Below are 12,820 nucleotides of genomic sequence, written 5' to 3' on the forward strand. Positions count from 1 at the left end.
AGGAAACAAAAATAAACAGGCATTTTGGAGACAGTGTCTTTTTTAATCACCCTTCTTTGAAATGACCACCTTCATTTGTTTCTATGCCTTGGAAGGGGTCTCAGAAGACACTGCTTCTTAATTTAAATATTTATTTTGGGGTATATTTGAATTGTTACAATTTTGATGAGTTTCAAATTAAGGGATTTCAGGTCATATCTTAGAGAAGTCATTGCAGTCTAAAAAGCTTTGCACAAAGAGTGCTCTCTTACTAGAAGAACCATATATGTGGAAACTTGCTCTGTGTAATCAATACTCTGTCCTTTCTGCCCCTTGCTCTTCATCCTTTGCACAGTTGTACTGCTTCCAAATACAAAGCAGTTAATTCCCTCTGTTCACCCATTGCTGTTCTCTCATTCCCAGTCCAATGGGAAATGGCAGGGTAGACTTGCTGGCAGGGATTGGACCACTGTGATTGACTATTCTGAAGAGGTCAGCCAGAGAACTCTAGCACCAGCAGCTGCCTCTGCTTTATCTATCTTTGTTTTTTCCCCACTGCTGCTGAGAGTGAATAGGGAAGGAGCTGTCCTCCCACAAAACTGAATGTGGACGTGACTCACACCATATGCTCTACATAGTTGTATGTTCCCCTTCTCATCCCCCAGTGCTATAATACTGGGTTCTTATCACTGCTGGATCTACGTGTTTTACCAGCACAGATACACTCCAGCAGTCATCCAACTCCATTTGTCCATCAAAATTTTTTTCACTTCTCCAAAGACCTGTAAACTGCTTAAAATTGTGCTGTTGTCTATTGGAAAGTGTAGAGAAGAGTATTTTGCTAGTTCCCTTCTGAAACAAGTGCCTTTTTATATCAGGGTGATGTTTAGCAAAACTCAGAGCCTGGTTTTGCTAGCTCAGAAGGTTGTGCTCAGGATATACCTCTACCAGCCATTTGACTCCTGCCAGTTTTCAGGAGAAGGGAAGGACTGGCAGCGAGATACTTGCAGTTGGCTTTCCTTTCATGCCGCTGTGACAGTAAGCAATAGCTATATCCAAAAATGCTCCTGAACATACTTCAGTTCCAAGCAGAACAGGTACAGCTCCTGCAAAGGGCTGCCATTCATGCCTGTGGAATTGAGATTCACACAGCTGTGTTTCAGACTAGTGCTCTTAGGCCTCAGACTTCTAAATTAATTTTCTTGTGCCTACAAATCTATACAATTATTGCTTCATTATGGTAGGTCTGCAAAATCCCATTTTATTTGGGATTTTGTCACAAAATAGTGACACACATGCACTGCTCTGTGCACGATTGTGACACTAGCATTCCATTTGCTCTTTGCAGCATGGAGCTGATCCAACCAAAAAGAACCGAGATGGGAACACTCCTTTGGATTTGGTGAAAGAAGGGGACACAGATATCCAGGACTTACTGCGAGGAGATGCTGCCTTGCTAGATGCTGCCAAGAAAGGGTGCCTGGCACGAGTGCAGAAGCTGTGTACTCAAGAAAATATCAATTGCAGAGACACCCAGGGAAGAAATTCAACACCACTGCATCTTGCAGGTGGGTGACATGCCAGGTTTTCAAGGCTTGCATATTTATGGTAGGTCTACAGAATGTAATTTCCCAAAATTGGGATTGGTATAGGAAGAGGATCAGAGAATTGTCCTGTACAAAGAGTTAACTATGGCACCATATTTCAGGAGGTAATACAATTCCTGGGGAAGAGGAACTTTTGCAGTTGAAAAATTGCCTTAGCTTTTCTGTCAATTTTTTTTCTTTAGTTTAGCTCTCCTAATACCTCATTTCTTTTCCTGTGCTTTTTCTGCAGCTGGTTACAACAATTTGGAAGTAGCTGAATACCTTCTTGAGCATGGTGCTGATGTTAATGCCCAGGACAAAGGAGGATTAATTCCCCTACACAATGCAGCATCCTATGGGGTAGGTGCAGGCAGTCTTGCCATGAGTAGAACAGCAAGGGACTCTGAAGTCATATCCAAAGCCAGTTATTTTGCAGCTGTTTTGCTGTGAACACGGTTCAGATTTTGATGAAGTATTTTTTGGGCTAAGTTGCTGTTGTGAGTGCTATTTGCAGTCCTACACATTAAACAGGACACAGATTCAGGTGTGCTATAGCAGTTAAATGCTGCAATTTGGGAATATGACTACAATGTAGCTTTTATGCAGGCACGCAGATGCACAAGGTTGAACAGTTTGGGGTGATATTCAAAACAGAAAAGACCTCAAGTTGTCTCTGAAAGACTTAGGTGGAAGGAAGAGAAAAATACCAGGGGATCATGTGCAGATGATGACAGGGATGTGGAGGTGTGTTACAGCTGGGGTTTGGTAGGAATCTGTTGCTAGAGCTGAAGGACTGCTGTGTAATGTGGTTGTCCTCCAGGGCAAGCCATCTGCTGCAGGGGGTGCAGTGACAGATTCAAACCATTTTAGATGAGGCAGGCCCTCTTTTATCCATATAGGAGTAAGCATCTGTGTCACAGTTGCACAGATGCCTAATAGGTTGCTTATAAGCAGTTGTTAGTTGTGGATTGGGTGAGAAAGAAGTCTCTTGTAAATAATTATACAGAGACAGTGCTTGAGAAGCTCCTAGCACTGTGCTTACAGTCAGAGAGGATCATGAAGTATTGGGTTTGATGGTCTCATTATATGCTTTGTCTGTTACTTACCTGGCACAAGTACAGCAAAATCTGGAACAGGTGGCCCTAACAGAACCATGATTGCTTTTGTTTGAGAACAAATGAAATAAAAGGTGCAGTGTTCACCTTGTTTTAAAAAAGAGCATCAATGGAACTCAGTCTATGCCATTTGTATTGGTTCTTTACATCACTCTAGGATCCCAGTGTCCCAAAGAGCAAAAAGCCCCAAATCCTGATGAAAGATTAGAAAGCAACACAGAATTCCTTTATGCTACAGGGTGTTAATACCAAGTGATATTGTTTATCAGCATCTGTCTTTAAGCATTCATTCCCAGGATGTTTCTGAGATCTAGAGATAAATTCTGTTGGCAAGACTGTTCTTTTCTTTGGCATGAGAAAACAAAACACACATTTTACACAAACCCAAACCATTTTTTTATTGGCATAGAGAAATGTCAGAAATTGGTTTTAGCCGATTATAATTTCTAAAAGTCATAATGCTAATCTAACCTGATTGCCCTGCTCCCTCTACAAAACATTAAAAACATTTGGTGCTTTTCCATCAACTTATGTAGGTAAGAGTTGCTTCATACCTTTCCTGGCATCCAACACTTCTCTCTGAGCTGTTATCAGCCTGTTCAGATCTCTGTGATGGGAGGTAGAGAGGAGTACTGGTTTCACAAGTTCATAACTGACAAGATTCATAGGCTCTGCCTTTTCCTTCCAAAGTTTCTTCAGTTCTCCCACCCAGTACTTCATGCTATGTGTCTCTCAATAGGGCTTTCTGTGACAGAAAAATCACATGAACAGCAATTGCTTTAAAAGTTTGGCAGAGAGGAGAAATAAAGTTGGCAGTATTTTCAAGCCACACTTGTTCAGAGACTAAGCTGTTTTATGAGAGCTGCAAAGAGTCACTTAATTGCCATTGAGGGGAAGAAGGAAATCCATTGGCAATTCTTTGTGCCCCTGCCTAAAATGTCACTGTTTCGTGCTCCTACCCATTCATTTTGACTACCTGCTTTTTTTTCTTTGCTGTCTTGCACAAGAAAGATCTACTGGCTAGAGGCAGGCAAAAATTTCATTTGTCAGGTTTCTCTTAGTTTTACTTGGGAGACTTCAAGGACAGTATATTGATGGAAGCATGGGGCTATAAGTTCATTACTTTTATAACCCGTGTAAAACAGCTGTTTCTTGTGACACTCATAATATATTTTATCAATTACAGCTCTCATAAAGTATGAGTGAAGATAGAACAGATCTGTGATGCCACAGATGAGTTCAAAGTCTTTCAAGAAAGAAAGTACAACAAAGACTTCTGTGTACACACAGGGATGGCTCAGTAGCACAACACATTGATCTTCAGAGCTTCTAGTATTGTGTCGCAAAAGTTGCAGCCCAGTTAATTCACCAGTTCAGGTTTGTCCACAAATAATTTTTTATGCAGGATTAAGTATCGTGTCTGCGGCTGCAGCTGGCACAAACTTCATGCTGTGCACTTGGGGTGATGTGACAGAAATCTGCTTCTGTACCTGATCCCAGTTCCTCTGTGCTGGTGAATGATCTGGTAGTGCACAGACACAGATGACTGTGGACTGCAGTATGAATTGGTATCTAGAGAAGTGTGCTACTCCTGTGACACAGGAAGCAGAATGAATTGCAGGAAAGAGAAACCACAAGAGTCTCTAGGCACCATTACCTCCAGCATAAAGAAGGAGTGTATGTTTTACCAATGTCATGTTGATTAAGATGTTCTTCTGTTTTCCAGCATGTGGACATAGCAGCACTGTTGATCAAATATAATACATGTGTAAATGCAACAGATAAATGGGCGTTCACACCTTTACATGAAGCTGCACAAAAAGGAAGGACACAGCTCTGTGCTCTGCTGTTAGCTCATGGAGCAGATCCAACCATGAAGAACCAAGAGGGTCAGACACCACTAGACCTGGCAACAGTAAGTTCATGTTAGCCAGCCACAGGCTGCTCTGGAGGATGTACTCTGCATATTACATTCATTTCCATGGCTCTGTGGTATCAGCAGTCCTCAGCTTCCATTGTGCTGAGGTGGAGAGAGAATGGCATCTCCTGAGTGCCTCTTTGTGGCTTTTTATCCATGGGACCAGGCATTTTCCTTTGGCTGAAATCTTGGCATGGCTTGTGATTTAAGGTTTGCTTCTCCTTAAGTATTCACTCCTGGGATCAATCTCCTCATTGCCAGAAATAAAACTCTCTGAAATGTCTCTGATGATGGTCAGTCTGTGTACTGTTGGTTATTATTTCTTTGAACCTAGGAGAAGCACCAGATGAGCCTTTAGAGGAATGGGAACATTTGGTGGATTATTACGCTTAGTGCCTTCTTGTTAGCTCAGTTCCATTTTTTAAAATTAACTCCAAAAGAACATTGCAAATAATTCATTCTACCTCTAGGTGGCTATCAAACTTTCTCTAAAACTGGCTTCTGTAAACTTGTAAATGGTTTAAAAGCCTAATAAGGTTATATGAACATGTATGCCCCAGCTTAAACAATCTTGATGGAATAGATAATGCAACCAGATGGATGCTGTGTCTGGTCTCGGTGCAAGTATCTTTTAAGGTTATTGATTTATTTATGGAGAGTTCAAGAAATATCCTCCAGAGTAATCTGAGCTCTAGAAAACTTGCTTTGTGATGAAGGATATGAAAATTACTTGATTTCTCTGGGGGAAAATGTTCTACAAGAATTTTTAAGGAGGAAGTTCTTGCAGATGAGGGTGTTGCTTAATTTAATCAATAAAGGCTAAATCCAGCTGATAGCTAAGATCATACTTCTCCTGAGTTCCTGTCCTTATTTTTTCTATTCTAACCCAAGAGATGTGATTATAGCAAAGGCAGTGATAGTCTTTCCACTGAAACCTTATTCTAATGCACCTGAAGTTGAGCCTGACAGACAAATTAAGAAGTGGCATTTCCTGTCCTAGGTTCTGAAGGATTTCATGTAAAGTTGCTGTATTGTTCTCCCTGGCTTTAGTACTTATAAAATCATTCTGCCAGAAAAAAATTAGATGTAGCTTCTTACATACCATTAGAAATGGGGAGAACATGATTCACCTATGTCTTGAGTAGTGAATCAAAATGTCCTTGCAAGTGTGAATTCCCCTGTAACAGAAGCTGACAGTTTTCTTTCTAATGGGGACCAGAACAATCGAATAAAACAATTAAAAATTGTTTCCAGAGATCAGTACTTGTGATAGTAGGAGCTCATGTTGGGTGTTCTTTCTTTTTTTTCAGGCTGATGATATCCGAGCTTTGCTGATAGATGCGATGCCTCCAGAAGCTTTGCCTACATGCTTCAAGCCTCAAGCTACTGTTGTTAGTGCCTCTGTGATCTCGCCAGCATCCACACCGTCCTGCCTCTCTGCTGCCAGCAGCATAGATAACCTCACAGGGCCACTGGCAGAACTTGCTGTAGGAGGGACATCAAATGCTGGGGATGGAGCAGCAGGAACTGACAGGAAGGAAGGAGAAGGTACATTTGCTGCTGGACAAGTTTACATTGCCAGAAGTACAGTAGCTTAGTATCAAAACAGGCCTTGGTTTATCTGAAAAGCATTTCTGACTAGCCAGAAAATACTGTGCAGTTTGAACGTTACCTGTGTTTTAAAGTGTCTGATACTTGTTAACTGTTCATTGTTAACTGTTCATCTGTGTTTGCTATCAGTCATTAGGTCTGACTACAAATGCAGGTCTGATTAGGTGCCCAGATGTTCATTGACTTTATAAAGAAAATCCAGTGAGAACTGCTTTGATTAAGGAGTTGATTGTGATGGCTGGGGATTTTGCCAAGGCTTTTTAAACCCTTTGATTAGTATCTGGAGTCCATGCTTTAGATCAGACTCCAAGGGGGTCACATAGCAAAAATATATCTCTTTGCAGTATGAGCTTGTATTTGTCACAGATGGTTTGTGCTTTTAATAGTTGATTCTGAAGAGAGAACAGTGATGAGCTTTGACACAATGGAAGTAGATTGTTTATTACAGACATAGACAAATTGATTGTAGAAAGAATCAGAGTTTGGAATTTTAAGAGAATCAGTGGTATTGCTTGTTTTTTTTTTTTTAAGGTGGTTTGGTTTTTTGTTACATCAGATGTATAGGATGTAAAGGCTTGTTTCTTCTCTTACAGTTTCTGGCCTTGACATGAACATTACCCAGTTCTTAAAAAGCCTGGGTCTTGAGCACCTTCGGGACATCTTTGAGACAGAACAGGTAAGTGGCAAGCCTCATCTCTATTTCTGTGTTTAGGAGATAAACTAATGTAATAAATTCAAGTGACATTTTCATTTTCTAATTGAAAAAGGGAAGGAAAAAACCCACACTTCACATCTACATAAAAACAAGTGTGTTCAAGTTTTCTTTCAGTTTTCTACAAATTAATTGCTGATACAATATGATGAAGTTGCAAAACCTATGAAAATATCTTTCCTTCTTGGATTCAGGTTTCAAGTAGCTTTCACTTACACATATGCTGTGACTGCCAATTTGGCTTGTATTCTGAGAGTTATTTTGAACCTTGTGAACTTTGAACATGATGACTATAATGAAGTTAGGTTCAAATGTCACCTGTGTTGTTCTTCAGCAGTCTTGACAGCCAAACAAGCCTCTCACCACCTGTAGTGCTACATGTGATACTTTGGTTAGATCTAGGAAACCCTCCACTTTGACTATATGCTGAAATAAAAAGATAGCATGGGAATAGTCACACTGCAGAATGCAGAAGCTACAGTTCCAGTTAGGTTAGTACCATAGCATTAACTGAGTTTGTTGGGCTAACTTGCAAATGTCATTGAGAAATGGGGGAACAGCACGTGCAGATTTATCAATAATTCACAATATATGAAAAGGGTATAACTAATGTAGGGTTCTCAAGCTTACAATATATTTTACAGCAGAAGTACTGTAATGTATTTGTAGATTCCTTTTACGTACCGTTTCTTAACTTTAACATGTTGCAGTTAAATAGATCTGTTTACATGACTGAGATGGATGTACATGTGGAAGTGAAAGGTACAGGTGCAAGAGACTGATTTTGATGATTATTTTTAACTCTGGCCTCTGCTGCTAATCTTTTATTGAGGAATCAGGAAACAGAGGTTTGAAATGTAATGTGTTTTTTAACAGTTCCAGCTGTTTCTGTAAAATGTTCAAAGATAAACTACCATAGAACTTCTTTCTTTCTGATATATGAAGCATAAGCTCTTCTCTTTAATTTGGAACTCCTTCTGTTCAGAAGGAAAGCAACCTCAAACCAAGCTGTACGCTTCTCAGGTTTTCTTATTATTTTTCACACCTTTCTGTTGCCTAGCTGATCTTTTTCTGCTTTTGCTTCCTTAACTCCTAACCTGTTAAGATCTTCCCCTGCTAATAAGATTTAATAATGCAAATCGGATTCAATATATTAATAATTTTGAAATACTCTAGCTGCTCTTGTAAGTTTCTTTGTAGAAAAAACAAGCTCATCTTCTTTAAGCTTATTATTTTAAGCTGTTTTTTCCAAGCACTACCTTCACATGCACTTTTGCACCTTGGCTCGTTATCACTAAGCTTATAGAATATTAATTTCTGCTTGTGTAAAGAAAGTAATGAATTGTTCAAGGCTGTGAAACGTTGAATGCTTCAAGAGCACTCTCATATTTGTGCCAGCATTTCAGTGCATTTCCCTTCTACCCAAGTAAAAATGTTTGTGAGAACCTTCTTCAAGAACCAGTTCTTGCTAATTGGTGTGAAAAAAGTGAAAGTTTTGCACAACTTCGGGCTGTAGCAGCTGGGTATGGTCCTGTGAAAGGGAGAGGTTTGCCAGGAGGTGGCAGCAAGTAGAAGTGAAGCAAAACATAATCTACCTTTATGCTCTTGGTTGCAACATGAATACTTTCCAATTTCTGAAGTGATAGGTCTCCAGCCTTGAAAGTCAGGCCAGGTTTGACAAGTGATTTTTGTGATCTTTCCCCTTTCCAGATAACCCTGGATGTGTTGGCTGACATGGGGCATGAGGAACTTAAAGAAATTGGGATAAATGCGTACGGACATCGCCACAAATTAATAAAGGGTGTGGAGAGACTTCTAGGAGGTCAGCAAGGTAAATATGCCACTTCTACTGGCTAGTCTAAATGTAGCACACAACGAGTTCCCATTAGTTAGTTTCTCTAAATGTAGGCATTGTCACCAGACCTGAAAGAATCTGGATGTCAGGAAAGTGTATTTGCTGCAGATATGGTGGCTGAGTGGGTTCTGATAGCTAAAGAATATATTAAGGAGATACCAGACCAAGTGATTACTTTTCAGAGAATGGATACCCCTGAGGCAACTTTGGAAGCTGTTCTCATTTCTCAGGACTCTGTTTCACCCAGAGAAGAGCTTTTGGATTGATATGCCCTCCATACCTACCCACAGGCCAATTATATCCTGAAGGATAGGCCTGTTAGGGTTTTAGCTTCTGAGATGTTTCTATGGAAAGAGGAAGCAATAAAGGGCAGTTACATCCCACATGTATTTTTCTTCTCTTTTAAAGCTGCTGCTGCTAAAGAAAGCACTTTTATCTTTTTGAGGTTGTGCTTATGCCTTGTGTTTATTTTGCATTTCCTGTACTGAGGTTGTTTAAGAAGAACAATAATGATGATGGATACAAATAGAGCCAGTATTGGTTTTTCCTGGTTTTTTTACTCCTTGTCATTCCTTCTCTTTGCAGGTACCAATCCTTATTTGACTTTCCACTGTGTGAGTCAGGGGACCATTCTCCTTGACCTTGCTCCTGATGATAAGGAGTATCAGTCCGTAGAAGAGGAGGTAATCCAAATCCCTTTCTTAATGCTTCAGGGGCCATATATTTTTCTTTCCACTGATAACCTGTCAGAGCTGAAGTGTGCAATACGTGTTGGAAGTGCTAAAATAGGCTTTGGTGTATGAATTGCATAGATCTGATATGAAGTTTAGGGTTCTTCATTTGTCCTTCCATGCAGAACAATGATAGAAATTATTTTGCTATGTCCTGCCAATTTTTTTAATAAGTGGTCTCTGCTCACTTAGTGTTATTCCAGTTTTATTTTGTTGTTGTGTTTTGGATCTTGTCTTGGATATTGTCTCATAGGGAGGGTTTGCACAGCTTTCTGTAGATAGGTGGACCTGTGAAAACTAAAAGCTATGTATGAAACCAAGGCATCAAGGCTTTGCAATTCTCTAATCATTTTCTGTGAACCAGCTTGTTTTCTCTTGTCTCAGTGGCTTAGTTAATCTGTAACCCAGATAAACAGCTCTTGGATAATTGAGAATTGACTGTAATTTTGCCTCCCACACACACATGCTCTTTTATTTAAGTAAACTACAGGCACATACCATTTTGAAGGCAAAAATCATATCAGAAAAAATACTTCCTGAAGAAACTCCATTTTACTGTGCATTTGCTATTTGTGTCATGCTCCTACACTATTGCATAGAAGTGTTTGGAGTAATTTAAAAAGTCTAGAAAATCAGAATTGCTGCCAGCTTAGGTGGGTGTATTTTTATTAGTAATGTCATAAACTGGAGTTTCTGTGCATCTCTTTTATAAACTTTTCTGAAAGAAAGGGTCACTTGTCTGCCATAGTAAATTGGAATATTTATTTGAACTGTTACAAAATATTGTTGCTGTAGCTATAAATACTTCTCTAAAAGACAAAATGAAACTATTTCTGAGGGAATGAGAAATGCTGTGCTAATGACATAGGAGAATTTACAGTGCAGGTATTTCCCTAATACCAAGAAATGCAAACTAAACTTATTAAAATCACATTTGTTATTACTATGAAGTGATCTTTTTGTATATTAATTTTCAAAGTTTTTTTTCTAATTTAAATAAGGTTTTGTAGTTGTATATCATTTTGATAGCAAGTACCATTATTCTCTTTTTTGTTATGTAGATTTTTATTACAGGATTGGATAATTGCATCATCCAGCTTCCCTATTGTGGAACAGCATGTGTTTGCTGCTTGAAAAATTAGGGTATACCTCAATTTAAAACAGAGATTGTTTTCTTATTTACACCTTTTAATTAATTTTCCATCAAGATTATCTGTTGTTGCCAGTGATACACTGAGACATTGCATGGATACTTTGCCTTGCTAGAAGGTTTATGTGCTGAACTTTCAATTTTGGTTTTTTATGTAGATGCAAAGTACAATCCGGGAGCATCGGGATGGTGGAAATGCTGGTGGGATCTTCAACAGATACAATGTCATCAGGGTAAGTTTCAAATCTCTCAGTTTTATGTGGTAAAGTATGTTAGCAGTTGCACCAGCAGGCAGAATCAGTTTAATGGTTTGCCCTTTTATATTTTTAAGTTCTTTGTTGAAATGATATTCAGGAATGGAGTTAACTCAAGTGCTGAAATGAATGCGTGCTCTGCACAGGGCATGAGGCAAAAGTGTCCACTTGGGCTCCTGCAGGAGTCTGAAGGACTGATGTTGTAGACAGAGGTGGTGAAGAACCTGGTTGAATTTCAAAGGCCTATAACTTCTGTGTTTGACCCTTGCAACACAGAATTATCTTTTTTCTCGGTGTAGTCTTTTCTTGCCATTTTAAAGGAGATTTGGAGTATGTGTGTGAAAGGATGAACATGATTTCTAATAAGATGCTTCTATCTCCCTATGCAACTTTCCAGCTTGACACCACCTCCTTTGCCCTTGCCAACTAGAAGAATGCATTTTCCAAGCCGTGTTGTTCCAGAAAATAGTGTTGTCTTTCTGAGGGAAAGTACTCTTTCTGGTTTCTTTTTCTGGGGAGAAGGAAATAGAGGGAACCAGAACAGAACTTGGTTTCTGAGCTTCAGCAAACCTGTGCTGCCTATCTCTTTGAGAAGTAAGCCTGTGCAGAGCCTTTGCAACTTGATCCAATAGATCATGCATCCTGAAATAATTATTCTTCCATCCTACTCCCAACCAATGGTGAAGTCTTTTACAGAGACCACAGTGGTATTAGAGCATGTGGCTGAAATTATATAGATAGATTAAACAGCACATCTCATTACTTATAAGTTGGTTCTTTTCATAAAAATAAACCTAAACTAGACAGCAAGTTTCAAAGAGCTAGATGAGATTGGTCAGCAGAGCTCAAAGCAGAGCAGGAAGGAGTTTCAGACAGTTTGTAGTTCTTTGTGGTATTGAAAGCTCTGTGAGAAGAAGCCCAAAAGTTGTCCTTAAACCTGAGGACTTAGGCTGCAGTTTCACAGTAGTTTCAGTATTTATAGGTGTGGGCTACAGAGCTGTTGGAGAGACTTCAGCCTTGTGTGCAGGACAGCCATGGGGTTTCTTCATAGTATTCACAAGTCTTCCTGTCAGTTTCCCAGTCAAATTAATGTGAACTTTGTGAAACTAGATTTCATTTCAATTGCAATTCAAATGTGTGAGAGATTGAAATGTTCAGGTAACAGCATGGGTGGATCTGTTGTTCTGCTGCAGATTCAAAAGGTAGTGAATAAGAAGTTGCGGGAGAGATTCTGTCACAGACAGAAGGAGGTCTCAGAGGAGAATCATAATCATCACAATGAGCGCATGTTGTTTCACGGTAAGGAAGTAGTGTCTCTTTGTATGTATTGGTATTTAACAGAAAAACCCCAAACCTTGCAAAGACCCACAGGCAGTGTTGTTGTTGCTGTGTCACCATCCTATGCAAGTAATTGTGTTTCTACACTAGGAATGCTGGGGGTCCATTGGGGATGTGGAGGTGGTGGAGTTACTTTGTGTGGTTACTGCAATCCACAAAGCTACTCTAGATAAGAAATACTCTTATTATGTTTCAGACTTTTAAGAAAGAGGGAGGTTTTTTGCTAAGTTGTATCTTAGTCATTTCCAGTAAAGCTGCTGGGATGATGTTACATTGCTATGAGAAAGACATAGCATCTTCTAAATGAGGGGGGCAGCACACAGTAAAAGTGTTTTACTCTGGTGCTTCAGACAAGCATCGGGGAAAGGAATCAGAGTTTCAGAAAGATTTCTCTAGAAATGCTTGCAAATGACAATTGCCTGAAGATCCTTCTGTCCTAGATTCTTCTGTGGATTCTGTATAGAAAATTGGTTTTGCGTATGATTGTCCTGACACCTTGCCCCACTTTAACCACTGCTGACTCCTAGAGAGGGTGTGCATTGACAAGATAAATTGCACTGAAATGTGAGTG

The 12,820-nt window shown here is 39.6% G+C and overlaps 1 protein-coding gene across 2 annotated transcripts in view; it reads left to right on the top strand.

Moving 5' to 3' along the window:
- The window catches only part of TNKS (tankyrase), a 125,383-nt gene that overhangs the window by 103,796 nt on the left and 8,767 nt on the right, over nt 1–12,820 (top strand). For both annotated transcript variants that reach the window (XM_021532595.4, XM_085578087.1), the window contains exons 16-24: nt 1,328–1,547; nt 1,816–1,925; nt 4,407–4,595; nt 5,909–6,146; nt 6,803–6,885; nt 8,632–8,752; nt 9,362–9,459; nt 10,816–10,890; nt 12,105–12,210. In XM_021532595.4, the coding sequence (XP_021388270.2) occupies nt 1,328–1,547; nt 1,816–1,925; nt 4,407–4,595; nt 5,909–6,146; nt 6,803–6,885; nt 8,632–8,752; nt 9,362–9,459; nt 10,816–10,890; nt 12,105–12,210 (1,240 nt within the window). The remainder of the gene's footprint in view (nt 1–1,327; nt 1,548–1,815; nt 1,926–4,406; nt 4,596–5,908; nt 6,147–6,802; nt 6,886–8,631; nt 8,753–9,361; nt 9,460–10,815; nt 10,891–12,104; nt 12,211–12,820) is intronic.

Source organism: Lonchura striata, chromosome 4, assembly GCF_050655825.1.
Source record: "Lonchura striata isolate lonStrDom1 chromosome 4, ASM5065582v1, whole genome shotgun sequence".
NCBI lineage: Eukaryota > Metazoa > Chordata > Aves > Passeriformes > Estrildidae > Lonchura > Lonchura striata.